Source organism: Trichomycterus rosablanca, chromosome 13 (genome assembly GCF_030014385.1).
Source record: "Trichomycterus rosablanca isolate fTriRos1 chromosome 13, fTriRos1.hap1, whole genome shotgun sequence".
NCBI lineage: Eukaryota > Metazoa > Chordata > Actinopteri > Siluriformes > Trichomycteridae > Trichomycterus > Trichomycterus rosablanca.
Window position 1 is genome coordinate 27,927,989 of NC_086000.1, and position 27,898 is coordinate 27,955,886.

The window sequence follows — 27,898 nt, forward strand, 5'->3', positions numbered from 1 at the left end:
GTGTGGCAGCAGAAAATTTCCGGAGGAAATTGTTACAGTACTGAGTTGAGGAGTCTGATTGCTTGAGGGATAAAACTGTTACACAGTCTGGTTGTGTTAGTCCGGATGCTGCGGTATCGTCTCCCAGACGGGAGCAGAGTAAAAAGTCCATGTGATGGATGGGTTGGATCGTCCACAATGCTGAGAGCTTTGCGGATGCAGCGGGTGTTAAAAATGTCCGTGAGAGATGGAAGAGCGACCCCGATGATCTTTTCAGCTGTCCTCACTACTCGCTGGAGAGTCTTACGGTCCGACGCAGTACAATTTCCGAACCAGACAGTGATGCAGCCGCTCAGGATGCTCTCGATTGTTCCTCTGTAGAACGTGGTGAGAATGGGGGGTGGCAGATGAGCTTTCCTCAGTCTTCTCAAAAAGTAGAGACGCTGCTGGGCTTTCTTGGTGATGGAACTGGTGTTAAGGGTCCAGGTGAGATTCTCCTCCAGATGAACACCGAGAAATTTGGTGCTCTTGACGATCTCAACAGATGAGCCGTCGATGTGCAGTGGGGAGTGGTCCCTTAGTGTCTTTCTAAAGTCAATGACCATCTCTTTGGTTTTATCCACATTCAGAGACAGGTTGTTGACTTGGCACCAGTCCGTTAGATGTTGTACCTCCTCTCTGTACGCTGACTCATCGTTGTTGCTGATGAGTCCCACCACAGTTGTGTCGTCTGCAAACTTAACGATGGAATTCGAGCTGTGCATTGCTGTACAGTCGTGCGTAAGCAGAGTAAACAGCAGTGGACTGAGCACACAGCCTTGGGGAGCGCCGGTGCTCAGTGTGGTGGTGCTGGAGGTGTTCTTACCGATCCGGACGGACTGAGGTCTCTCAGTCAAGAAGTCCAGGATCCAGTTGCAGAGAGAGGTGTTCAGGCCCAGCGTGCTCAGCTTTCCAATTAGATGCTGAGGAATGATGGTGTTGAATGCTGAGCTAAAGTCTATGAACAGCATCCTGACGTAAGTATTCTTTCTGTCCAGGTGTGTAGAAGCCAGGTGAAGTGTGGTGGATATGGCGTCGTCCGTTGAGCGGTTAGGACGGTACGCAAACTGCAGTGGGTCCATGGTGGGAGGCAGTAGGGTCTTAATATGCCTCATGCCGCATGAACGTTTTCACCCAATGTTAGAATGTGACAATCGTGATTGTTTACTTAGTTTATATTTTAATTAAAATACCAACACGAGGCAGAAACTGACCAGACGCTCGCGGAATATAAATCAGGGAAAGTTTAATATCAAAAGGGCAAAAACAGTGTACAAAATCAGGTAAAGTCCAAAACCAGAGGATAAACTAAAACAGTAAACGGAAGACAACAAGGATTATACACGGTAACGGATAGATTTAGAAATAAAGAGCGCAAACACGAACGAGACACAAACAGAAGAGTTTAATTAAGATTCACTGAATCAAACACAGCCGAACTGAATCAAAACTCCGGAGACGGTGAGCCCGATCAGGATTGGCTGACCGGGACATGTGATAGTCACGTGACGGTCCGTGAGAGCTTGGGATTTGTAGTCCATATTGTTAGAAGCAGAACTGGCCCCCTCCATCCACCCCCCAATCACAAGAGGACAAAATCAAAGCTGAGCTGAGTGATTACTTGATTACCCCCAGACTCACTTAGTGGTGGAAACAGTAAACAGGCTCGTGTTCCTTTTAAGAAACCTGTAAAGAACTTTTTGTAAGGTGGTTCTGCTGCACAATATTTAAAACAAGAGTTGTTTGTGAGCTATTCTTATAAAGCATATAGATAATTTAGATTTCTATTTTGTTTTAATTATTGTTGATATCGTTATTGTTATAAAGTTTGAGTCCCTTACAAGGATAATTATAGGTGGTGCTGTTACTATTTTTGCACTTCTGCAGTCTTTTAAATTACAATGCAAAAAAAAAGATTTTTTTTTTTTTTTGCAAAATCGCCCAGCCCTACAGGGAGAACATGCAAACTCCACACAAAAAGGACCCTGACTGCTCCACCTGGGAATCAAACCCAGAACCTTCTTGCTGTGAGGCGACAGTGCTACCCAGCGAGCCGTGCCACCCCATGATTTAATAAAGTTTATATTAAATAGCAAACACCCTAGCCATTGGGAGGTGAATTAGTCAGTGTGCTAACAATGCTGGTCCCATACCCGGATAACGAAACGGTTGGGTCGGGAAGGATGTCCGGTGTACAAACTGTGCCAAATCAGGCATGCAGAGCAGAATGATCCACTTTAACGAGCCCTACATACAGGATCAGTCTGGTTATCTTTGCTAATCTTAATAAACTGATAACTGATCCTCTTTAGTCATTAACCATTAAACAACAAAGATATAGCAATCTGTTAAAATATAAAACATCACCGACTTTCATATCAACACGTCTTTATATTTTATTTAATGAAAAACACCTTAATGCAGTAAATGTGGCAGTAATGTAGAACAGTAAAATAAACATAAACAATGAACAGAAGGCGCTCAGGTGGCACAGCGGTAAAACACTCTACTCGTCGGGTCGAATCTCAGCAATGCTACAAGCAGGCTAAAGGCCTACACAAACAACGATTGGCTTGTTGTTCAAGGGAGGGTGCCGGAGGGGATTCCTCATAACTGGAGTAATTAAATAAACATGCTAATCAAAAAAGTGATGCAGTCGGTATCTTAAAGCACTATCTGAACACATTATTGAACTTGATGATAAACAAGAGTACCACTTGAGACATGATGCAAAACATTCAAATCTTTATGTAATGTGTAATGGTTACTTATTAATTATTTAGATTTTATTAATACATTTTAAAATGTTCCTAGACAGTCATACTGCCAAGACTGGCAGTTCCTGTAGCTGAAAAAAAATAATCCTCCTGTCTGCTCCGTCACTCCATAAAACTGTGTTCCAGAACTCTGCCGCCCCACACTAATTCCTTTTAGAGTATTTCAGTCTACCTCCCTGTGCTTTTTGGTCAGACTGGTGCACATCATTGAGTCCAGACATGAAGTCCTTGTTTGTTAAGTGATCTTATTATGGTTGCCACTGACACATTTGTCCCAGCCCTCATCAGGTCGCCTTTTTTTCTTCATTGTCCTGATGAGATTACCAAGACCTCTGAATGAAATGCTGAATTTTCTCCCACGGCCAGGGACGTTTGCTGCCGAGCCAAGAGTTTGGAACTTCCGGACAATATTCCCAATGACGTCTTAAGGAATGTTCAAGGTCTTGCACTCATTTCCCTTTTGGTGCATTAACATAATCTCCCCTTTCTCAGCTTTTGTATCAGTTCCTTAGATTTCACCATGGTTGCAAAACACCTTGAATACATCTCTGAGTAGTGTTTATATATCAAAGCTAAAGCTAATTAAAGGTCATTATTGAGTTCCCAATGGTTTAAACATGCTGTAACCCAACTTACAGAAGAGTAGCAGTAGGTTTTAAGATCAGTAATAATTGTGACATGGGGATATAATCAAAATATCCTGCTACTCTAAAATACTAAATAATTAATTTTTTGTTTATTTATTTTATCATTTAACTGATAAAAGCTTAGTTTAGAGCAAAGTCTAGTTTTAAATCCTTTTTTTTTTTTTTTTTGAGTGGTTGGATATTTCTGATTGCAGCTGTATGTAAATGTGTGTAAAATAGACCCAAAGTAAAGGAAGGACTCAGCTGACCTTCTTACAATAAATAGCTTTAAGACACTGGTTGCTTCTTAGCATATTTAGCTGTAATGGTCAGCTTGCCAATGACTCATTTTATTTTCATCAATCACTTTATCCTGGCCAAGGTCGTATCGGGTTTGGTTTCACTAAGGAAATGCTGGGCACAAAACAAGAACACCCTGAACAGAGTGCTTAGTAGACACAGATACGTATTTCATTTTATGTTTTACTATTACTACCATGTTATCCTGGTCAGGCCTGTGTTGGGACTGGCTTCCCTAGAATCACTGGGCACAATTTGCAGTAACAAACCTCTAGCCAATCATTTCTGTATGTAGACACCTGACCTAATCTTTGAGGAGTCGAACCCTAGATCCCTCTATTTAGTCTTATTACCACTTTACTTAATACCAGGCTAATACATACACAGTAGACCCTTGAGTTACGAACGGTTTATCATACAAACATTTCGGGTTACGAACAGAAATTCGCAAAACACTTGATGTCACGAACAAGTTGACTCCAACCGTCTCTCTCTCTCTCTATATATACAGGGGTTGGACAAAATAACTGAAACACCTGTCATTTTAGTGTGGGAGGTTTCATGGCTAAATTGGACCAGTCTGGTGGCCAATCTTCATTAATTGCACATTGCACCAGTAAGAGCAGAGTGTGAAGGTTCAATTAGCAGGGTAAGAGCACAGTTTTGCTCAAAATATTGCAATGCACACAACATTATGGGTGACATACCAGAGTTCAAAAGAGGACAAATTGTTGGTGCACGTCTTGCTGGCGCATCTGTGACCAAGACAGCAAGTCTTTGTGATGTATCAAGAGCCACGGTATCCAGGGTAATGTCAGCATACCACCAAGAAGGACAAACCACATCCAACAGGATTAACTGTGGACGCAAGAGGAAGCTGTCTGAAAGGGATGTTCGGGTGCTAACCCGGATTGTATCCAAAAAACATAAAACCACGGCTGCCCAAACCACGGCAGAATTAAATGTGCACCTCGACTCTCCTGTTTCCACCAGAACTGTCCGTCGGGAGCTCCACAGGGTCGATATACACGGCCGGGCTGCTATAGCCAAACCTTTGGTCACTCGTGCCAATGCCAAACGTCGGTTTCAATGGTGCAAGGAGCGCAAATCTTGGGCTGTGGACAATGTGAAACATGTATTGTTCTCTGATGAGTCCACCTTTACTGTTTTCCCCACATCCGGGAGAGTTACGGTGTGGAGAAGCCCCAAAGAAGCGTACCACCCAGACTGTTGCATGCCCAGAGTGAAGCATGGGGGTGGATCAGTGATGGTTTGGGCTGCCATATCATGGCATTCCCTTGGCCCAATACTTGTGCTAGATGGGCGCGTCACTGCCAAGGACTACCGAACCATTCTGGAGGACCATGTGCATCCAATGGCGGTGCCGTGTATCAGGATGACAATGCACCAATACACACAGCAAGACTGGTGAAAGATTGGTTTGATGAACATGAAAGTGAAGTTGAACATCTCCCATGGCCTGCACAGTCACCAGATCTAAATATTATTCAGCCACTTTGGGGTGTTTTGGAGAAGCGAGTCAGGAAACGTTTTCCTCCACCAGCATCACGTAGTGACCTGGCCACTATCCTGCAAGAAGAATGGCTTAAAATCCCTCTGACCACTGTGCAGGACTTGTATATGTCATTTCCAAGACGAATTGACGCTGTATTGGCCGCAAAAGGAGGCCCTACACCATACTAATAAATTATTGTGGTCTAAAACCAGGTGTTTCAGTTATTTTGTCCAACCCCTGTATATATATACAGTGAGCAAACATTCGGACAGCGGACGGTGTTTTTCCGGTGTTTTTTTATATTCAGTATTAAAATGTCCCCAAAGAAAGTGCAGAGAAAGCGTAGCGGTGAGAAAATGAAAAAAAAAAACACTATTTGTTGTTGTAGAATTACTCCTGCCAGTAGCTGTCACTGTGTATCAGACAGAGGGGACAGTGAGTGAGAGAGAAGAAGGAATTCGGCTGAGTAAAGTATTCTTATTATTGAAATAAAGAAGGAAATAATAGAGAAATCTGAGAGTTGTTGTTTCTGGTAGATACATTTTATATAAAAAGAAGGAAATGTATTATGGTGTATTATACAGCACACGTACTGTACGGAATGTGTGTTTTTTATGTACAGTACTACTGTGTATTGTTGTTTATTATTGTGTACTACAGTAATGTCTATTCTATAATTTAAGATTTAAGGAAAAATATACTTGTATTTATAACAAAAAGACCTTTTAAGACATTAGAATGGTTAGGTAAGGGGGGGGGGGTTTGGGAAGTCTGGCACGGATTAATTCTATTTACATTATTTCTTATGGGAAAAATAGGTTTAACTAACGAACATTTTGACTTAAGAACAGCCCTTTGGACCCAATTAAAATCGTAAGTCAAGGGTCTACTGTATTCTACTCTCTATAAAAGCCAGGGATCCACATAACGGCCAAACAACCATGTGTCCACATGCTTCAGTTGATGCTGTCTGAAAGCATTCAAAATCAACCAAAACAGCAAGTAGTCACAACAAAGGATATCTGTATCTCTGTTCAGAGGAACTCAAAAGCCCAGATCAACAATTACACATGCATCAGCTCTTTAATGGGAAGCTGAACTGACTAAGAGAAGCTTAAAAGGTTTCTGTTACTCCAGCTCTTAAATACTCCCATATAATTTGTTCTATTAATAAAAGTAATAATCCTCTCAGGCGCTTGGGTGGCACAGCATTAAATTACACTAACCCACTACTGCTGGGATCGAGGTTTTGAATCCCCAACTGTGCTATCGACTTGTTGGTTGTCTACATATAGACATGATAGGCTATGTCTGAGGTTGGTTGGGGGTGTCCCATAATGAATTGGCATTCTGTTATGGGTGTGTTACTAGATGGCTCCCAGTGATTCCAGGGTAAAGCAGTGGTAAAGCATAAATGAGTGAATATTATTTTAAATTTTGCTGATGCATATAGTTTAATATTTTTACATTTACATTGTCTGCATTTAGCAGACACCTTTATCCAAAGCGACTAATATTACAGTTACAGTACACGGTCTGAGCAATTGAGGGTCAAGGGCCTTGCTCACGGGCCCAACAGCACCAACCTGGCAGTGGTGAGGCTTGAACCAGCAACCTTCTGATTACTAGTCCTGTACCTTAACCACTAGGCTATGGCTTGCCCTTAATAGGAAGTCAGTAAGAAATAGCTCGATTTATGCTTATGGAAAGCAGATAGTAACTCAGTTCTGGGCTTGTGCAGGGAGCAGTGAAGCATAATGTAACATTCGGTTTGTTAGTAGAGCATGATGTGCTCGAATGGCGCAGCTGTAAATTACTCCAGCCCACTACCACTGAGATCCATGGTTCAAATCCCCAGTGGTGCTATCAGTCATTCAGGGAGACACACCTGTCAGTGTGCTCCCACTGCCAGTCCAGGATAAGATACGGAGGGTTGCATTAAAAAGGGCATTTGGCGTAAAACTGTGCCAATTCAGGTATGCATACCAGAACGATCTGTTGTGGTGACCCGTAATACAGGAGCGGCCGAAAGGGGGAAAAGGTATGGGTATGATTTACACACACATGACAGCAAAGTGATGAGTAATGGAGTAATGGAGTGTGACTTCAAACAGACTATCTATTGCAGGGGTTTTCAACCTTTTTGGACATGCGCCCCCCTTCGTGTGCCAATATCATATTTAGTACATTTAGCGCTGCTGTGTCTGATCCACTCATACCAGCACAACACACACTAACACACCACCACCATGTCAGTGTCACTGCAGTGCTGAGAATGATCCCTCACCTAAATAATACCTGCTCTGTGGTGGTCATGTGGGGGTCCTGACCATTAAAGAACAGGGTGAAAGCAGATGGACTACAGTCAGTAATTGTAGAACTACAAAGTGCTCCTACTTTGGCTATAACACTTGCGATAGATATGCCACTACTACAAGATACTCAAGTGATATTTTTACCAATTTGCTAGTACCTAATTTTATTAAGTAAAAGACTTTTGCTTAGAATTCGACCAACCTCAGCAATCCACCGAAAAAAAAAAAAAAACAGATGCAAACAAACAATGAAAACTAAACTAATAACACAGTAGCAGTATGCTAAACGCAGTGGCAGTTTATAATTATAAACAGATGATCATATTGTTATATTACAAGTACACGTTAAACACCACCCATGTTAATTACATCCCCCTAAAATTGTTTTATTACTGCCACAAATAAACTTCTCAGCCCATTCTGTAACCATGTACGGCTGGTCTGTTTGCAGATGGTGGGCTCAATCTGAGCGCCGTGTGTGTTGTGGCATGCTCAGACAGGGCCAGGATGGATTCCACAGGGCTTCCACACTGCTGCAGGCAACACTTTTAGTAAAGGACAGACAGAGAGGCTGCAGCACACGGTGGAAACTATTTAGCGTTCGGACAAGCAACTCTGATTGTTTAGACTTGTTTAGACGGATTGCTCATCAATTCTCTTCAGTATAAGGTCAACCGTCTGACCCACAGTCCAATCAAATAAGAAGCTTCTACAAATATCTTATCACTGCAATTAAAACAATGTGGCCTTCACGGACTTGACCTCAAGTAACCCCTGAATGCTGCTAATATACCAAAATAAGTACATTAGATATGGTAATGGCTAGACTGATAGACTCACTGATAACTGAACTTGAACTAGTAATAGATAAATGCTGCTGGTTAAAATGCATATTTTAAATTCATGTCCAATATCTGACACATGGTTTTTCACCAAGTGCAACTACTATCTAATACAACCCATGCAGACATGGAAGGAACATGCAAACTCAACACAGATCACTTCATTTTGGAATCAAACCCAGGACCTTCTCACTGTGAGGCGACTGCAATATCCACTAAGCTTTAAAGCGAGCTAAGCTAGGCCTTACATTAGTGCCCAACTTCTCCAAGATCTTGTGGCTAAATAGAAGAGTGGAGGCTGATATGGTCAAGTCAAGTTAAAGACAATAGCCTCATAGCACCCTCACAGATTTGACCTCAAATAACCCCTAATGAGCAAGCCAAAGACAACAGTGGTAATCATACAATAATGATCGTAAAGAGTGGTTATGAGTAGGGATGTCCTGCTCCGATCTCAAAGATCGGAATCGGGGCCGATCGAGGCATTTTTTAACTGATCGGTATCGGCTTTACTAAGGCCGATCCTAAAGCCCGATCCTTTGTTTTACGTCAGTATGTCCGCTGTGTGGAAATACTTTCAATTGGAAAGTGAAACAAGTCCAACAGTGAAGTGTGATGTCTGCAATGTGAGCGTTTCACGAGGCGGTAGGAGCAGAGCTGCGTTCATTACTGTAGAATTTTAGAGTCAAGGATCAAGAGTCAAGGATCACTCCGGTTTACAAAACAACGTAGTGATGCACTTGCTTAATAAAGAAATAAATACACGGTATATTCACAAATTGTCGGGAGCAGAACACTTTATTAACTTCTTCTGTTACGGTACCGAATAGCGGACAGCTAGAGTCATCGCGTTAGCCAAGCACGCTATTCCATGCACTATGGAAGCCCCAAAGGGTCAAAACACACTCACTTCGCATAGAAACGTCCATCAAACCAATGTCACAATACAACCACAGAAAAGTTTGTTACAGTTACAACACGCCTACAAGTACGGTGGCTCATAAGAAACAAACCAGATATCATTTAACCAAACGATCTACAATTACTACCAATTTGATACGGCACCTAAAAAATAAACACTCAGTCGAATACAGCGAGTTTATTATTATATGATGAGAAGAGGAACCGGCTGTCCTCTAACACGGCAGAGATGCTGATTTTCCTCAAAAAGAACCTTCATTTTATTTTGTGTGTTCTAGTTTTACTACTACAATGCTGCACTAAGTTTGTTTACTTTCATTTTGTAAAAATAAAAGAACATTAAGCAATAGCTTGGATGCAGGCAATTTTTTCCTACAGCACTGCAGGGCTATTCAGTGGTTAAACATATACATTGGATTAATTTGAATAACTGTAATGTACTTGAAGTGTGCACTGTGTGAACAGTATTATCTAGTTCTTATCTAGATAATATCTAGAAAATACAAGTATCGGTTTGAGACTCGGTATGGGATCGGGATCAAAATTAATGATCGGGAACAAAAAAACGTGATCGAGACATCCCTAGTTATGAGTTAGCCAAGCCTTTTTGTAAGCTTGGACCAATATGGCAACAAGGTATTTTTACTCCACAGAACTACTGCCCACTGAGTGTCTTTCTTTTTATAGGCACCACATATGTATATATCTGTGTAAAAACCTTAAAATTTTGAATGAAAAATCCATAACATCAGCAGCTTTTGACAAACCCAGTACTGATGTTGCAATGTTGCATGTGAACATTTACTTGAACTATGTGCATAGCACTTCTGTCTTCTAAACTCCAACGATTGGCTGATTGTTTAAAATACACACTCACCAGCCTTTTTATCCTCCAGATTTTACAGTTTCCAATTCAAGTCTCATCTTTCCCACTTTCTGATCTTGCATGGGAGCGTGGCATTAACTGTGAGGGACGTGGCATCAACTGAGATGGGTATAATGAGAGAAAGCATAGCAAAGACGACAACGGACCTTTCTATACACCGTATCCATTGTTGCATACACCATATTCAGTGAAAAAACTGATGCTAGTGACAAAGTTCTGTTTAACAAGCTGTTTTAAACAGCATTTAACACCAATCACAGAATGGAAATGATAAACCCTGTCAGATTGTGCAGTTCAACAGCCATTAAAAACATCTTTATGTGGAAAATTTGCCAATGCTACAACAATTATAGATAGAAAGGTTTTGCACTGGTCACTTTCAGAGTGACATTGGTGACCAATACCACTCCTTTGCTGTTTTGGTCCAGAATGTCAGCAGCATTCTTCTCCATTTAAGGAGAATGGGTGGCGCAGCAGTCTACTTTGCAGATCTGTGTAAGAATCTCAGCAGTGCTCTCCGACTGGCATCTACAGACATTATTGGCTATGCCTTAAAAAGAGATGGCTGAAGCCATACAATAGATTGGTGCCTATTCAGGGTATTTCCTACTGGACCACTGCTGCGTCTGCTGCATCCCGAACCAGGATAAAGAGGGTGATCAAAATTTTAAATGAAATTTAACCCCCCCACCCACTTTTCACAAGAGCAGTGACAGCTTAGTGACTAGTGAACAGAAGGTTGCTGGTACAAGCCTCACCACAGCCAAGATGCCACTGAGCAAGTCCCTTAAACCTCAGTTGCTTGCATTGTATTCAACTGCAAGTCACATGGATAAAGTGTCTGCTAAATACCTTAAATGAACTAGAGGAAAATATTTTTGTGGTACATTGGGTACCACCAGTGTTGAATTATCAAACAGGGGAACTGCATGAACATAGCTGAGTGTCAGATGACAAGGCAGTAGGTTTAAACACAGGGTGGAACATGTGAGATTAGATTCTGAGAGGCAGTGACTCATTTATTCAAACCTTTTGTTCTGTTTAAGCTTCCTAGTATTTTGCTCCCATGGCGAAGGACTAAATGGTACAAGATTTAATGAACCTTTATTCATGTATCCAAGTAATGAACTACAGTGATGATCAAAAGCAGCTCCACTTACCATATAGAAGCACTTTGTAGTTCTAAAATTACTGACTGTAGTCCATCTGTTTCTCTGCATGCTTTGTTAGCCCCCTTTCATGCTGTACTTCAATGGTCAGGACTCTTCCAGGACCACCACAGAGCAGGTATTATTTGGGTGGTGGATCACTCTCAGCACTGCAGTGACACTGACATGGTGGTGGTGTGTTAGTGTGTGTTGTGCTGGTATGAGTGGATAAGACACAGCGGCACTGATGGAGTTTTTAAACACCTCACTGTCACTGCTGGACTGAGAATAGTCCACCAACCAAAAACATCCAGCCAACAGCGCCCCATGGGCAGCGTCCTGTGACCACTGATGAAGGTCTAGAAGATGACCAACTCAAACAGCAGCAATAGATGAGCGATCGTCTCTGACTTTACATCTACAAGGTGGACCAACTATGTAGGAGTGTCTAATATGGTGGACAGTGAGTGGACACGGTATTTAAAAACTCCAGCAGCGCTGCTGTGTCTGATCCACTTATAACAGCACAACACACACTAACACACCACCACCATGTCAGTGTCACTGCAGTGCTGAGAATGATCCACCACCTAAATAACACCTGCTCTGTGGTTGTCCTGTGGGGGTCCTGACCATTGAAGAACAGGGTGAAAGCAGGCTTAAAAAGTATGTAGAGAAACAGATGGACTACAGTCCGTAATTGTAGAACTACAAAGTGCTTCTATATGGTAAGTGGAGCCGATAAATTGGACAGTGAGTGTAGAAACGAGGAGGTGGTTTTAATGTTATGTCTGATCGGTGTATATATCATATTCTAGTATCAGCATGAAATCACCACTACTGCCGGGGTCCAGGATTTGAATCCCCAGCTGTGCTATCGGCCGGTTGGGCATCTACCTACGGACATGATTGGCTGTATCTGAGGTGAGCAATTAAGTTCTGTCCGTAGTGTATTACTCCATTAATCCCAGTGACTCCCTTGAACTTGGACCCAGCGCGACCCTGACCAAGATAAAGTAGTGATAAAACATGAAAAAGAAATATTTTTGCTGCAATGACAGCATGTATTTGAGCTGGTATGGATCATGTTAGCCTTTCCAAACTACATCCAATCAATACACAGTGCAACAGGTGGACTCCAATTTCTCAAGGACACACAGCCACATTTCAAGGATAAATTAAAAACAAACAGGATGCACCTGACCACAATTTGGTTACATTTTTTACAACATTTCTGGGAAATCTCATGTCTATAATGAGTACCATTTTAGCTAGGTTTGAATATTTGACTGTAATGTTCACAGTGTATCACGACACACAATGTCTCAGGGCTTTAAAGGTCTCGCCTTTAAAAACATGTTTTCTGAAGTCATCGCACATTTGGACATGTTTTTAATCAAGTGGAACAAAACTGTCACATGATCTAAAGTGAATCCATGACAGCAGTTACAAACAGAATGTAGCAGTCCTGTTTCTTGTAGCATTGCTGCGTGCCAAAGGGATCCCATGGGGGAAATTCCTCCCTTCCAGCACTGTGATAAAGTGCTTTGAGTACAATAACACAACTTACAGCAAGTCGTTTGCCTGAGGGCTTCTAAAAATGGAGACAGCATGTAGATCTTGCTGTTGATGTAAACTGCAAATATAATTGCCACACCTAATGAAATCTGCGTACAAATATACAGTGTATCACAAAAGTGAGTACACCCCTCACATTTCTGCAAATATTTCATTATATCTTTTCATGGGACAACACTATAGACATGAAACTTGGATATAACTTAGAGTAGTCAGTGTACAACTTGTATAGCAGTGTAGATTTACTGTCTTCTGAAAATAACTCAACACACAGCCATTAATGTCTAAATGGCTGGCAACATAAGTGAGTACACCCCACAGTGAACATGTCCAAATTGTGCCCAAATGTGTCGTTATCCCTCCCTGGTGTCATGTGTCAAGGTCCCAGGTGTAAATGGGGAGCAGGGCTGTTAAATTTGGTGTTTTGGGTACAATTCTCTCAAACTGGCCACTGGATATTCAACATGGCACCTCATGGCAAAGAACTCTCTGAGGATGTGAGAAATAGAATTGTTGCTCTCCACAAAGATGGCCTGGGCTATAAGAAGATTGCTAACACCCTGAAACTGAGCTACAGCATGGTGGCCAAGGTCATACAGCGGTTTTCCAGGACAGGTTCCACTCAGAACAGGCTTCGTCAGGGTCGACCAAAGAAGTTGAGTCCACGTGTTCGGCGTCATATCCAGAGGTTGGCTTTAAAAAATAGACATGAGTGCTGCCAGCATTGCTGCAGAGGTTGAAGACGTGGGAGGTCAGCCTGTCAGTGCTCAGACCATACACCGCACACTGCATCAACTCGGTCTGCATGGTCGTCATCCCAGAAGGAAGCTGACGCACAAGAAAGCCCGCAAACAGTTTGCTGAAGACAAGCAGTCCAAGAACATGGATTACTGGAATGCCCTGTGGTCTGACGAGACCAAGATAAACTTGTTTGGCTCAGATGGTGTCCAGCATGTGTGGCGGCGCCCTGGTGAGAAGTACCAAGACAACTGTATCTTGCCTACAGTCAAGCATGGTGGTGGTAGCATCATGGTCTTGGGCTGCATGAGTGTTGCTAGCACTGGGGAGCTGCAGTTCATTGAGGGAAACATGAATTCCAACATGTACTGTGACATTCTGAAACAGAGCATGATCCCCTCCCTTCGAAAACTGGGCCTCATGGCAGTTTTCCAACAGGATAACGACCCCAAACAGGATAACGACCCCAAGATGACAACTGCCTTGCTGAGGAAGCTGAAGGTAAAGGTGATGGACTAAACCCAATTGAGCACCTGGCGCATCCTCAAGTGGAAGGTGGAGGAGTTCAAGGTGTCTAACATCCACCAGCTCCGTGATGTCATCATGGAGGAGTGGAAGAGGATTCCAGTAGCAACCTGTGCAGCTCTGGTGAATTCCATGCCCAGGAGGGTTAAGGCAGTGCTGGATAATAATGGTGGTCACACAAAAATATTGACACATTTGGGCACAATTTGGACATGTTCACTGTGGGGTGTACTCACTTATGTTGCCAGCCATTTAGACATTAATGGCTGTGTGTTGAGTTATTTTCAGAAGACAGTAAATCTACACTGCTATACAAGTTGTACACTGACTACTCTAAGTTATATCCAAGTTTCATGTCTATAGTGTTGTCCCATGAAAAGATATAATGAAATATTTGCAGAAATGTGAGGGGTGTACTCACTTTTGTGATACACTGTATATACACCGACCAGGCATAACATTATGAAGTGAGTAACACTGATTATCTTTTCATCACAGCACCTGTTAGTGAGTGGGATATATTAGGCCGCAAGTGAACATTTTATCCTCAAAGTTGATGTTAGAAGCGGGAAAAATTATCAAGCATAAGGATTTGAGTGAGTTTGACAAGGACCAAAATGTGATGTCTAGACGACTCGGTTAGAGCACCTCCAAAACTGCAGCTCTTGTGGGGTGTTCTCGGTCTGCAGTGGTCAGTATCTATCAAAAGTGGTCCAAGGAAGGAACAGTGGTAAACCGGCAACAGGATCATGGGCGACAAAGGCTCATTGATGCACATAGGGAGCAAAGGCAGGCCCGTGTGGTCTGATCCAACAGATGAGCTAAGTTAATGCTGGTTCTGATGGAAAGGTGTCAGAATACACAGTGCATTACAGTTGCAGGGTTATGCCTGATCGGTGTACACACACAATAAAATGTATGTATGTATGTATGTATGTATGAATACCCTGATGATTACCCTAAACCCAGAGCTTCAGCTGTCCACCACCCTCAACCCCCAAACTGAGCCAATCATGTCTGTGTAGACACCCAGTCGACAGACAGCACAGCTGACATTTGAACCAGGATCTCAGCGATGGTGGGCTAGTGTAATAGATTGCTGCGCCACTCAAGCACCTTTGGATACAAACTGTCATTTAAAATAATTTCTAACAGCTGACGGTTGATTTGAATTGAAAGCAGAGCAGATAAGAGTTCAGACTGTCAACTTGAGACTCACCACCTCTGTGTGCATGAACCAGCTAGGTGAACAAACTCCTTTAGAAAGTGCACCGACTCTTTTAATCAGGGATGTTAATAATTAACTAGTTAACCGACAAAGAAATCATTGTTTGATTAACAGTCTGTTATAAATGAGTTTTAATGACATTTTAACAGCTGACACTTTACTCAGATTGGAAGTGGAGCTAAAGAGCTCCGTCTTTCTCACCAAATTAAGATTCCCAGCATACGTGTACAACAGTGAAGAGCGCTGCAGGAAAGCTATTGTTTAAATCATGAACAACAGAACAAAATCATCACACAATGTAATTTTAGAGTCAGTAAAGAGCCTGACTGCATGTTAAACTCAGCACATGTGAATCTGGCGTGTTACTTAATTAGTTTACAAAAATTAAGTGGATATTTTGCATTATGTCCTAGTAATACAGGTAGAACTTATTTTATATTAGTTACAGTATTGTCGTTAGGATGAGCTTTAATATCTGTTTTTTGATTAGCATACTAGTTAGAGCTTGTAATGAACTGTTTGCTCCAGACGTGTAAAAACAGTATTCTGAATGCTGAACTGGTTCAGCTTATTATTATGTTTGAGGTACTGTTCTACATTACTGCCACGTTCATCACATTACAATGTTTTTATTAAAAGTATCAAAATATGTTTTATGTATGCATTACGTATTCATTTAAAATACAAAGTAAAAAGTGCCTTGTGGTATCAAAGATCCATCTTTGCAGATTTTTTTTTTACTTTGACGTGGTACCTGGTAAACCTGAGACAAAAGCCCATAGGTTTAGGATGCCAAAAAATCCATTCTTGCTGAACGTGACTGCACTACCTCACCATTATACTTTACCTAAAGACTAAACTCAAGGATGATTAACTAAAGTTTGGTTTCATTAAAACCCTGGTGTAATTGCTCGGTTAGTGCGGTTTCTTAATAAAAGTGTGAGCGCTTCCCCAAGCAGGGGAGTCATCTGGTCTGTTTCTAATTGAATTTTCATGCGATACGTTTCAGGTGTTAACACAATACAGAAGGCATCTTAACAAACCAAAAACATGTTTGTTTTGTTTGTTTATTTGTTGTTTAACGCCACATTTACACATTGTTCATTCTCATGGCAAGATACCTAGATTTTGTACAGGTTATTTATTCATGTTCTTTGTCTAGTGTCCTTTCTGTGTTTAGTTCTAGATGTGTATTATCAGTCTTGTATTTTTCAAAAAATTGATCAGAGTCTCTGTTTTGGTTTCGTTAAAATTTCAACCATTGTTTTTGGTATTGCAAGTCTTTGACGTTCTGTTATATTTTGTGCACTTTGATAATAAATGTTCAAAGGTTATTTGTGTATTACAGTGGTCACATATAGGTGGGCGCTCTCTCTTCACCAGGTGACCAAAAACATGACGATGTCACAATATGCAGCCCCAATTGCGTTTTGTGAGAGAACAGAATGAACTTATAACGATTATTATTGTAAAGGTATTTCTGGTGCTGTTTTGTATCATTTATCCATTTTACCACTTCTTGCTGTGTTTCCAGCATGTACAATTATCCCAGTATACACAACCCAAATAAGTGCATTAAGCCCAGCATGGGCAGACTCGAAAAATATGTTATGTGTGCGTCATGTGTTGCAAATGTAACTGTTAACGCTAAGCTAATCAGGATTAAAATTTTACAATGTATATAATTTTTTGGATGGTCCAGACCAAGGAAAGAGAACTACAAGTTTAACCACAACCTTAATTATATTCATTTTTTTATTACTTATAAATTATTATATACGTTTACCTATTTAATATCTGTTCATTTGATCATGTTAATTCATTCCAAATATTCTCTGCTCCTCCCAAGAAAGACGAGTCCCTATTAAATTATTTATTTATTAGGATTTTAACATCATGTTTTACACAATTTGGTTAAATTCATGACATGAACGGTAGTTACTTGTTAAACAAGATTCATCACTTTACAAGTTTAATGTCAAACACAGTCACCTTACTTGCATGTCTTTGGACTGTGGGAGGAAAACTGAGCTCCAGGAGGAAACCCACATAGACATGGAAAGAACATGCAAACTCCACACAGAAAGGACCCGGACTGCCCCACCTGGGGATCGAACCCAGGACCTTCTTGTTTTGAGGTGACAGTGCTACCCACTGAGCCACCATGCCGCCCGAGTCACTATTGAATCTGGTTCCTCACAAGGTTTCTTTCTTACACGATTAAGGGAATTTTGTCCTCGTTCTGAGTTGTTCAACCAGGATTCTGGATTCAAAGTGGCTTTAAGACAATGTCCACTGGTAAAAGCATGATGAAAATGAATTTTACTTGACTTTGTAAAATCTATAAGCATTACGAAAAGTAAAGTTTATTTAATGTACTAACTTTTTGAAACACTTTCGTAATGTCTGCAGAACAATCTGAGAATTGTTAGGAACATTGTGTTCATCAAAAGAGAATGTTAGCACCAGTGAACATTTGTTTGCCATGTGTGAAGCACTTGCTGTAGCTCATCCACGATTCAAGCTTTCACACAAACACGTGTTGGCAAAAGAACCATGAAACCATGCGAATCAAAGATTACCCAAGTGAAGATAAACAAGAACAGGGGTGCCTCACACAGAGGAGAAACACACTTCCTAAATGCATCCATATTTCTCTTTAGGGAAACTCATGTTGCATCAGCAAGACATTAAAGTGACATGAATGTGCTAATTCATCACAGATGTACAGTTCTACACCTCTGGAGTTAAATAAGGACAGTCTTGTCTTCTGGAAACATGTACTCAAGTGGTATTCACATGCAAACTGCTTGAGTGGAAAGCAAGTAAAGAAATAATGCAGTATTTTGCATGCAGCGAAACAGCTGAGATCTGGGTTTAAAATCTCAGTGATGCCTTTGGTCAGTCAGGCATCATCACAGACAAGAATGGATATGCCTAAACGGGGGGCAAACAGCCTAGCCATTGGGATGTGCACTTGTCCCAAGCTCAGATAAAATATGAGGGTTCTGTTTTAAAGGGTAGCTGGCGTAAAACTGTGACAGATCAGGTACATGGACCAAATACTGGCTGTAGCACCCCTAATATGGGAGCAGCCGAAAGAAGAAAAAAGAAACAAAGAAATACTGGCATGCAACCATGATGGCCTCTACTATTCTGGAAAAGCTTTGCACAAGATTTTGGAATGTGTCTGTGGGAAGGTGTGCAGATTTTGTCAAAAGAGCAGGCACTGATGACAGACAAAAAAGGCCTGGCTGACTACGCAAATAATTTCAAAGGTGTTTGTTTAATGGGGTTAAGGTCAGGGCTCTGAGCAGGTCAAAGGAGTTCTCTCACACCAAATTCATCAAACATGTTTTCATGGACTTCATGTTATGCTCAGGTGCACAGTCATGCTGGAACAAAAAAAAAGGGCCTCAATTAAACTCAGAACGGATGTCCAAAGTTTTTGGCCATCGTGTATTATTTAGTGTTAGATCTAACATCTGAAATGGTGTTTGGATGACAATCTGCATCCTGCATCAAGTCCCCAGGCTGCGTATGAACTGTAACTCTCAAAAGCACAGCAGTATTTCACAATTTCTTCCACTAACCAACCCCACCTCCCCCTTCCCTACTGACTCTCTCCGTGTCCAAATTTGCAAAGCTGTAGGGATTTTTCTGGCTTTGCATTCCATAATAGCGTGGATGATGAGCGCCTGACAAAGCCTGACTGCAGCAAATTGCACACAATAGAGCTTCTCTTCTTGTCACTGACTCACTTGGACTAGACTCCCTCTTTCAGACAGATGATCACGTTCAAAAAAACACAAAAGAAAAAATAAAATTTTAGTTGTAGTGCCTGATGCTTAAAGCTTCAAATTAAAGTCTTAATCTAAGGGTTCTAGAAACAACCACTAGCGGTCACCAGCTTTAAAGCTCTTTCACACATTCATTTCTATTTAAGAATATGAAATGACTTCACAGGGTAGGCATTGTGTTTGAAAGGTTGAAATAAAACACAAATGCTAGGTATTTCCTGGATCAGCTCATTTGTAAACAAAAGCTGAAGCATGAGCTGATAAGGCACCTACTAGAAGCGCGTAATAAACCTTAATTTTTTTCAGTGTTTGACTGTGTTACAGGTTTACATTTGGATAGAAATGTTTTTTAGCCACGTGTTTGTAAAGTACTGTAACTGTGTGTATGTTCATATACCACTCAACTGGCTTAATAATACTTAAACATAATCTATGAAGCTACAACATGCTTACAAACACAGCAGCCCTAAATTGTGTCTTCAAAATTGTTTAGTTTTTTTTGGACTGTAATATAAAGAGGTGCTTTTTGGAGTGTCCCGTTGCTTTAGGAAGAGTTTTTAGGAAAAAAACTAAAAATGCTTGGAGAACCTTTATCAAGATTTCAATTCATGTAGGTAATGCTTTACCAAAGTTACAGCTCAACAGCTTGCTTTAGAGTAGTTAAAGGACTATAGTTCTTGCAGAAAGAAAGCAATTAGTTAAATTATAAACATGCCTGCATCACATGGGATTGAAAAGAAGTGACCCTGGTAATAACCAATTAACATCGTTCCATGAAAACTGACCCTGAAAACAAGAAATCCTTACTTAAAATAATATGGTGTAATATCTTTCTTATGTGGAATAAAAAACCTGATTATATTTATTGGGGTGGTAACATCATGTTTACCACATATTGCTGTAAATTTATGACATGATTGGTTTTATGTTTGAGTCTGCAGATTATAAATAAAGGATTATAAATCCAACTTTTAACAACTTGTTAAACTGTGGAATTTGTCACATTATGTGAACCAGGTCACTTCGGTTACATTCAAGTCAGAACAGGTAGTTACAGGTTACAAGAGATTCATCGTGTCCAAGTTCACTCTCACAAGTCATGGGCAATTTCAGTATCTCCAATCTCTAACCTTACTGCAGGTCTCTGGACTGTGGGAGGAAACAGGAGCTCCTGGAGGAAATCCACACAGACATGGGGGGGAATGCAAACTCCAAACAGAAAGGATCCAGACTGCTCCACCTGGGAATTAAACCGAGGACCTTCTCGCTGTGAGGTGACAGTGCTAGCCACCAAGCTGCCTTATGCCTAGTTCACACTACACGATTATCGCTCGCCCACTGGTCGTCGATAGATTTGCCGGCTCGGAGGCGATCGGCCCTCGATCACTATGTGTGAACTACTCAATGACTCGATCTGAGCACGCTAAATATCTGGATATCAGTCGGGCGACTGGCAGAGGAGGAGTTGTAAAACGTGGGACGGGGCATAATATAGTTTCTATCAGAATACATCAGCACGCACATACATTTTGCAGTATTTCTGACCTTATCGTTCTCGACAAAACATAACACCAACACTGCGCTGCAAAAAATATTTATTAACCTCCAACTCACTACAGAACAATCCATGCTGTTCACGTAGCCAAATCAACTCAATGCTTATTGTTGACGTGCATTTTTGGACGTAGTATAGTTAAACCCCTTGTCACTTCTCGGGTTTGTTTTCGTGACAAAACGTAGTTTGGGAGACCAGACAGACTTATCTGCGATTCCTCCTGATGGTAGATCGTGTAGTTGTGAAACCCCTTATCGTCGATCAGTTGTGTAGTGTGAAAACCACAACGACTGAAAAGACTCCTGAGTGCAGGACATCCAGTTGTGTAGTGTGAAATGTACAGATTGAAAGTCATGTAGTGTGAACTTGGCATTAGTGGACTAGTATTTAGAAGGTTGTCAGTTGCCACTGTTGAGCCCCTGAGCAGGGCCCTTAATTTTTGTTTGTTTGTTTAAATATCATAAATGTAATAGATCTTATGGGTGAAAGCCACTGCAATGTGAAGTGGGAATGTCATTCATAATGATAAACCCTATACATGATAAACGTATGATGTTTTTAGAGACCTAGTTATGCCCATTTAAAAATACTGGCTAAACACAATTTAGCAGATAAATGTGAAGTGTCCATGCATTTTGATGAACTAACCACACACTAAAATGCACTAACCACTAAAATCAGATCAGAAATGGTCTCCCCAACAGCCAGTGTGATTCTCTAATGTCTTTGGTGCCCTTAATAAAGGTACTGTTTAAGAGAGGTTTGGAAAAAAAAAGAAAATTATATTTATTGGCCAAAAATGTCCTATGATTTTACACTTTTAAAATAGTTCAAAGTATTGCGTTCAGTCACACTTTATAATAAACAAAGGTTCTACTTTGTAGATGTAGAATTTGGCTTTCATCAACATAACATTTCATCAACATGGATTTGCTTTAAAGTATATACAGGTCCTTCTCAAAAAATTAGCATATTGTGATAAAGTTCATTATTTTCCATAATGTAATGATAAAAATTAAACTTTCATATATTTTAGATTCATTGCACACCAACTGAAATATTTCAGGTCTTTTATTGTTTTAATACTGATGATTTTGGCATACAGCTCATGAAAACCCAAAATTCCTATCTCAAAAAATTAGCATATTTCATCCGACCAATAAAAGAAAAGTGTTTTTAATACAAAAAAAGTCAACCTTCAAATAATTATGTTCAGTTATGCACTCAATACTTGGTCGGGAATCCTTTTGCAGAAATGACTGCTTCAATGCGGCGTGGCATGGAGGCAATCAGCCTGTGGCACTGCTGAGGTGTTATGGAGGCCCAGGATGCTTCGATAGCGGCCTTAAGCTCATCCAGAGTGTTGGGTCTTGTGTCTCTCAACTTTCTCTTCACAATATCGCACAGATTCTCTATGGGGTTCAGGTCAGGAGAGTTGGCAGGCCAATTGAGCACAGTAATACCATGGTCAGTAAACCATTCACCAGTGGTTTTGGCACTGTGAGCAGGTGCCAGGTCGTGCTGAAAAATGAAATCTTCATCTCCATAAAGCTTTTCAGCAGATGGAAGCATGAAGTGCTCCAAAATCTCCTGATAGCTAGCTGCATTGACCCTGCCCTTGATAAAACACAGTGGACCAACACCAGCAGCTGACATGGCACCCCAGACCATCACTGACTGTGGGTACTTGACACTGGACTTCAGGCATTTTGGCATTTCCTTCTCCCCAGTCTTCCTCCAGACTCTGGCACCTTGATTTCCGAATGACATGCAAAATTTGCTTTAATCCGAAAACAGTACTTTGGACCACTGAGCAACAGTCCAGTGCTGCTGTTTCTGGTTCAAAAGTGGCTTGACCTGGGGAATGCGGCACCTGTAGCCCATTTCCTGCACACGCCTGTGCACGGTGGCTCTGGATGTTTCTACTCCAGACTCAGTCCACTGCTTCCGCAGGTCCCCCAAGGTCTGGAATCGGCCCTTCTCCACAATCTTCCTCAGGGTCCGGTCACCTCTTCTCGTTGTGCAGCGTTTTCTGCCACACTTTTTCCTTCCCACAGACTTCCCACTGAGGTGCCTTGATACAGCACTCTGGGAACAGCCTATTCGTTCAGAAATTTCTTTCTGTGTCTTACCCTCTTGCTTGAGGGTGTCAATGATGGCCTTCTGGACAGCAGTCAGGTCGGCAGTCTTACCCATGATTGCAGTTTTGAGTAATGAACCAGGCTGGGAGTTTTTAAAAGCCTCAGGAATCTTTTGCAGGTGTTTAGAGTTAATTCGTTGATTCAGATGATTAGGTTAATAGCTCGTTTAGAGAACCTTTTCATGATATGCTAATTTTTTGAGATAGGGAAACAGTGTTCAAGCGCTGGCTCTGATTCAGTTCAGATGCCCCAATATATGTGACCCTGTCTGAAAGTTGGTGGCTGCAGATGTTTTACTCCTGGAGGGCTGACTTGTAGCTTTGTAACACATCTCCCTTCTAAATAGAGGCCTCTGTCTGCACAGATGCATACTGGCTTAAGTAGTATGAGTGTATATCACATGGGACTCATGATTCAGAACTGAGTTTTTTGTTTTCTATTTTGCTGTTTACAACCAGTTCTTTTACTCTAGTGTTGCCTCACAAAACAGACCATAATCACATGCATGTTCTACTCAGTCTGATCTGCTTTAGAATTTCATGGATCTCCATCAGAATAAACTCAATACTACAAAGATAAAGCAGGAGGAAACACACAATCATGAAACATAATCAAATGGAGTGATTTCAGAAGCCGGGAAACAGTGTTCAAGCACTGGCTCTGTGTCAATTCTGATGCCCCCATATTGTGTGTGACCCTGTCTGAAAGTTGGTGGCTGCTGTGCAGATGTTTTACTCCTGGAGGGCTGACTTGTAGCTTTGTAACACATCTCCCTTCTAAATAGAGGCCTCTGTCTGCACAGATGCATACTGGCTTAAGTAGTATGAGTGTATATCACATGGGACTTCAAAAAATGAGGGGAACAAATTCATGATTCAGAACTGAGGGTTTTGTTTTCCATTTTTCTGTTTACAGCCAGTTCTCATACTCTAGTGTTGCCTCACAAAACAGATCACAATCACATGCATGTTTTACTCAGTCTGATCCAAACAAAGTACATTTTCTAATGCAAGTCTACAGAAATGTGAAAAAACTGACTCACTTTCAAATTCTAAACTGTTCAAGACTAAATCAGTCATGAGACTCCATTGACCTCTGCTCTTAAACAAGTAACACATACACCGATCAGCCATAACATTAAAACCACCTCCTTGTTTCTACATTCACTGTCCATTTTATCAGCTCCACTTACCATATAGAAGCACTTTGTGGTTCTACAATTACTGACTGTAATCCATCTGTTTCTCTGCATGCTTTGTTAGCCCTCTTTCATGCTGTACTTCAATGGTCAGGACCCCCACAGGACCACCACAGAGTAGATATTATTTGGGTGGTGGATCATTCTCAGCACTGCAGTGACACTGACATGGTGGTGGTGTGTTAGTGTGTGCTGTGCTGTTATGATTGGATCAGACACAGCAGCGCTGCTGGAGTTTTTAAACACCTCACTGTCACTGCTGGACTGAGAATAGTCCACCAACCAAAAACATCCAGCCAACAGCACCCCGTAGGCAGCATCCTGTGACCACTGATTAAGGTCTAGAAGATGACCAACTCAAACAGCAGCAATAGATGAGCGATCGTCTCTGACTTTACATCTACAATGTGGACCAAGTAGGTAGGAGAGATAATAGAGTGGACAATGTGTGGACACTGTATATAAAAACTTTAGCAGCACTGCTGTGTCTGATCCACTCATACCAGCACAACACACACTAACACACCACCACCATGTCAGTGTCACTGCAGTGCTGAGAATCATCCACCACCTAAATAATACCTGCTCTGTGGTGGTCCTGTGGGGGTCCTGACCATTTGAAGAACAGGGTAAAAGCAGGCTAAAAAGATATGCAGAGAAACAGATGGACTACAGTCAGTAATTGTAGAACTACAGAGTGCTTCTATATGGTAAGTGGAGCTGATAAAATGGACAGTAAGTGTAGAAACAAGGAGGTGGTTTTAATGTTATGGCTGATCAGTGTATGTAAGTTAAAAAGTCTTTTCTTTGACCCATAATTCCACATGTCTGTAAGACCAATAAACAACAGGGTACCAAGAACGCCTAATCTAATCTACTTGGCTCGAACAGCTGCAGCTACTTGTCAGGAAAAGTTGATGTTAATCAGCAGAGCTACATCTTTTCAGGCCACTTTTTTAGATAGATGCAAAAAGGGTATTTAAATCAGAAACATTCAAAGGAATTCAAGAGAAGTAAATCACAGATTCTTCTTTTTCATTGCATTATACATAATGTCCCAAATGGAATTACGATCATAGATCATAAAAGATGTGATTAACAAATTATTCACACAAGCTGACAATGTATTACTTTCTCTCTATTCACAAACACCAGTAAAGATAAATAGTAAAAGGAAGGACATGAGTACATTTTCACCAGTAAACTCCAGCAATTCTCAACTCTCTCATTAAGGGCTCATTGCATACTCTAGGTAATGACTGGTTTTAGACCCTTCCTGTTTCTTGAGATTTATCTTCCTACAGAGGTTACTTCATATCCTCACCCAACAGACATGATCCAGATAATACAGTGAACAAGTGGTAGGTGAATTAGGGTCAAAACAAACTTCTGTATAGATAGCTCTTGAGAAAAATGTTTGGTGATTAGACAAACATTATATTAAGTCTATGCAGGGGGGTTAAAGAGAGAAAAATAGATAGAAAAGATAAAGATAGAAAAGCTCTGACTTGAAAAAAGCTCTGGCTAATAACTTTACTAATTCTATACTGACTTTCTTACAGTAACACAGACAACATATAATGTCTGTCACGTGTATTTGCCATTGTCACAATAAAGCACCATATGAAAATCCTAGCATAAGATAAAGTAATAAAGTAACATTACCACCATAAAGCGAGTAGTGGTAGTAATTTCAAAGTCAAAGTCAGAGTGAACTTTATTGTCATTCAGACTATACAACTAGGAGTGCACAGCTGAACGAGATTGCGTTTCTCAAGCTCCAATGTGCAAAATATAACAAGAGCATATACAAAACAAAAGCAGCATTTTAACATGTTACTGATACACCACACACAGATATTCCATATATTTGTCTTATCAGAGTTGGTTGGCACAGTTATCCACTATATGTAAAGTACAATAAATATTCCATTCATGTTCTGTTTGTTTTTGTTTTGTACCTGTACTGATAATTCTTTGTTGTATTATAACACTAGGGCTTTAAGTTCCTTCTTCCTTCTAATAAAGTATCTATCTATCTACACAGCACCTGACCAGGGCATGTTTTAATATTAGCATGTATGTTTAGGGTGTTTGGTTTGGTTGCTACTCATTGGTTGACTGTCACTGTGTATACACTGATCAGCCATAACATTAAAACCACCTCCTTGTTTTTACACACATTGTCCATTTTATCAGCTCCACTTACCATATAGAAGCACTTTGTAGTTCTACAATTACTGACTGTAGTCCATCTGTTTCTCTACATACATTTTTAGCCTGCTTTCACCCTGTTCTCCAATGGTCAGGACCCCCACAGGACCACCACAGAGTAGGTATTATTTAGGTGGTGGATCATTCTCAGCACTGCAGTGACACTGACATGGTGGTGGTGTGTTAGTGTGTGTTGTGCTGGTATGAGTGGATCAGACACAGCAGCACTGCTGGAGTTTTTAAATACAGTGTTCACTCACTGTGTCACTCTATTAGACACTCCTATCTAGTTGGTCCACCTTGTAGATGCAAAGTCAGAGACGATCGCTCATCTATTGCTGCTGTTTGAGTTGGTCATCTTCTAGACTTTCATCAGTGGTCCCAGGACGCTGCCCATGGGGCGCTGTTGGCTGGATGTTTTTGGTTGGTGGACTATCCACTCATACCTGCACAACACACACTAACACACCACCACTATGTCAGTGTCACTGCAGTGCTGAGAATGATCCACCACCTTAATAATACCTACTCTGTAGTGGTCCTGGGAGAGTCCTGACCACTGAAGAACAGTACGAAAGGGGAGCTGATAAAATGAACAGCAAGTGTAGAAACAAGGAGGTGGTTTTAATGTTATGGCTGATCAGTGTATATATGACAAATAAAGGCATTCTATTCCATAGTATGAATGTTTATAGGGTTGCAATGGCACTCTTTCTTGTATTAGAATGTATGTTTAGGGTGCAAAGTCTTTTTCTATTTAAAATATCCCTGAGAACTTTGGTTGCTACTCATTGCTTGACTTTGTTACTATATTTTTTTATGTTTGTACCATATTTTTAATATCTAGAGTTTGACACATTTTCATGTAACTTAATATAACATAAAAAATGTTTTAGGTTAATGAATTGTATTTCCTAATTTTGTTTATACTTTATTTGTTTGTGTGTACGTTTCAGCAGATATATAAACTGGAAGTTTATTAAATAAATAAAAATAAATAAATAAATAAATAAATAAAGCTGAAAACTTAGCATTTAGCAAAAGCATGCTAGCATTATTTACAAACACCATTAACGGTAATTCGATAAAATAGACATAATAACTAAAATAACCAAGACTAAGTGACTTTAAACAAATACATACTGTACATTATCTTGTTTTTATTCTACCTTTAAAAGTTTAATTTCTTTACAATTTAAATAAACTGCTTTCCAACGTTTATTGACGTCCATATAAAAGCTAGGAGTAGTACTAATAAACCAGCATATTTAGCATTAAAGTGAGTACTCACAGTATGGTAGTCTGAGGAGAGACGTCTGGTACGGTTTCCAGATTTAAGTGCATACACCTCACTGTGGTCCGGAAACACAAGCAACGGCTCGGACAGGCCAGCAGCAGCTCCGGTCCAAACACCAGAACCAGCAACAAGACATTCACACACACAGACACAAAACCCGGTACAGCTCGCTCCGTCCACAGCGCCATAACGAACCAACCAGCCTACCGAGGAAGCATGAACTCTGCACAAACTGCTCTTACAGTTACTCACTCAGCCACGAACAGAGCCGGTAC

General features: G+C 40.8%; 1 protein-coding gene across 1 annotated transcript in view; it reads right to left on the minus strand.

The window, feature by feature from the left end:
- Positions 1 to 27,898, minus strand: part of LOC134325162 (peroxidasin homolog) — an 88,999-nt gene that overhangs the window by 60,842 nt on the left and 259 nt on the right. The window contains exon 1 of the mRNA XM_063007243.1: positions 27,618 to 27,898. This exon is cut by the window's right edge and continues 259 nt beyond it. Within this exon, the coding sequence (XP_062863313.1) occupies positions 27,618 to 27,811 (194 nt within the window). The 5' untranslated portion in view covers positions 27,812 to 27,898. The remainder of the gene's footprint in view (positions 1 to 27,617) is intronic.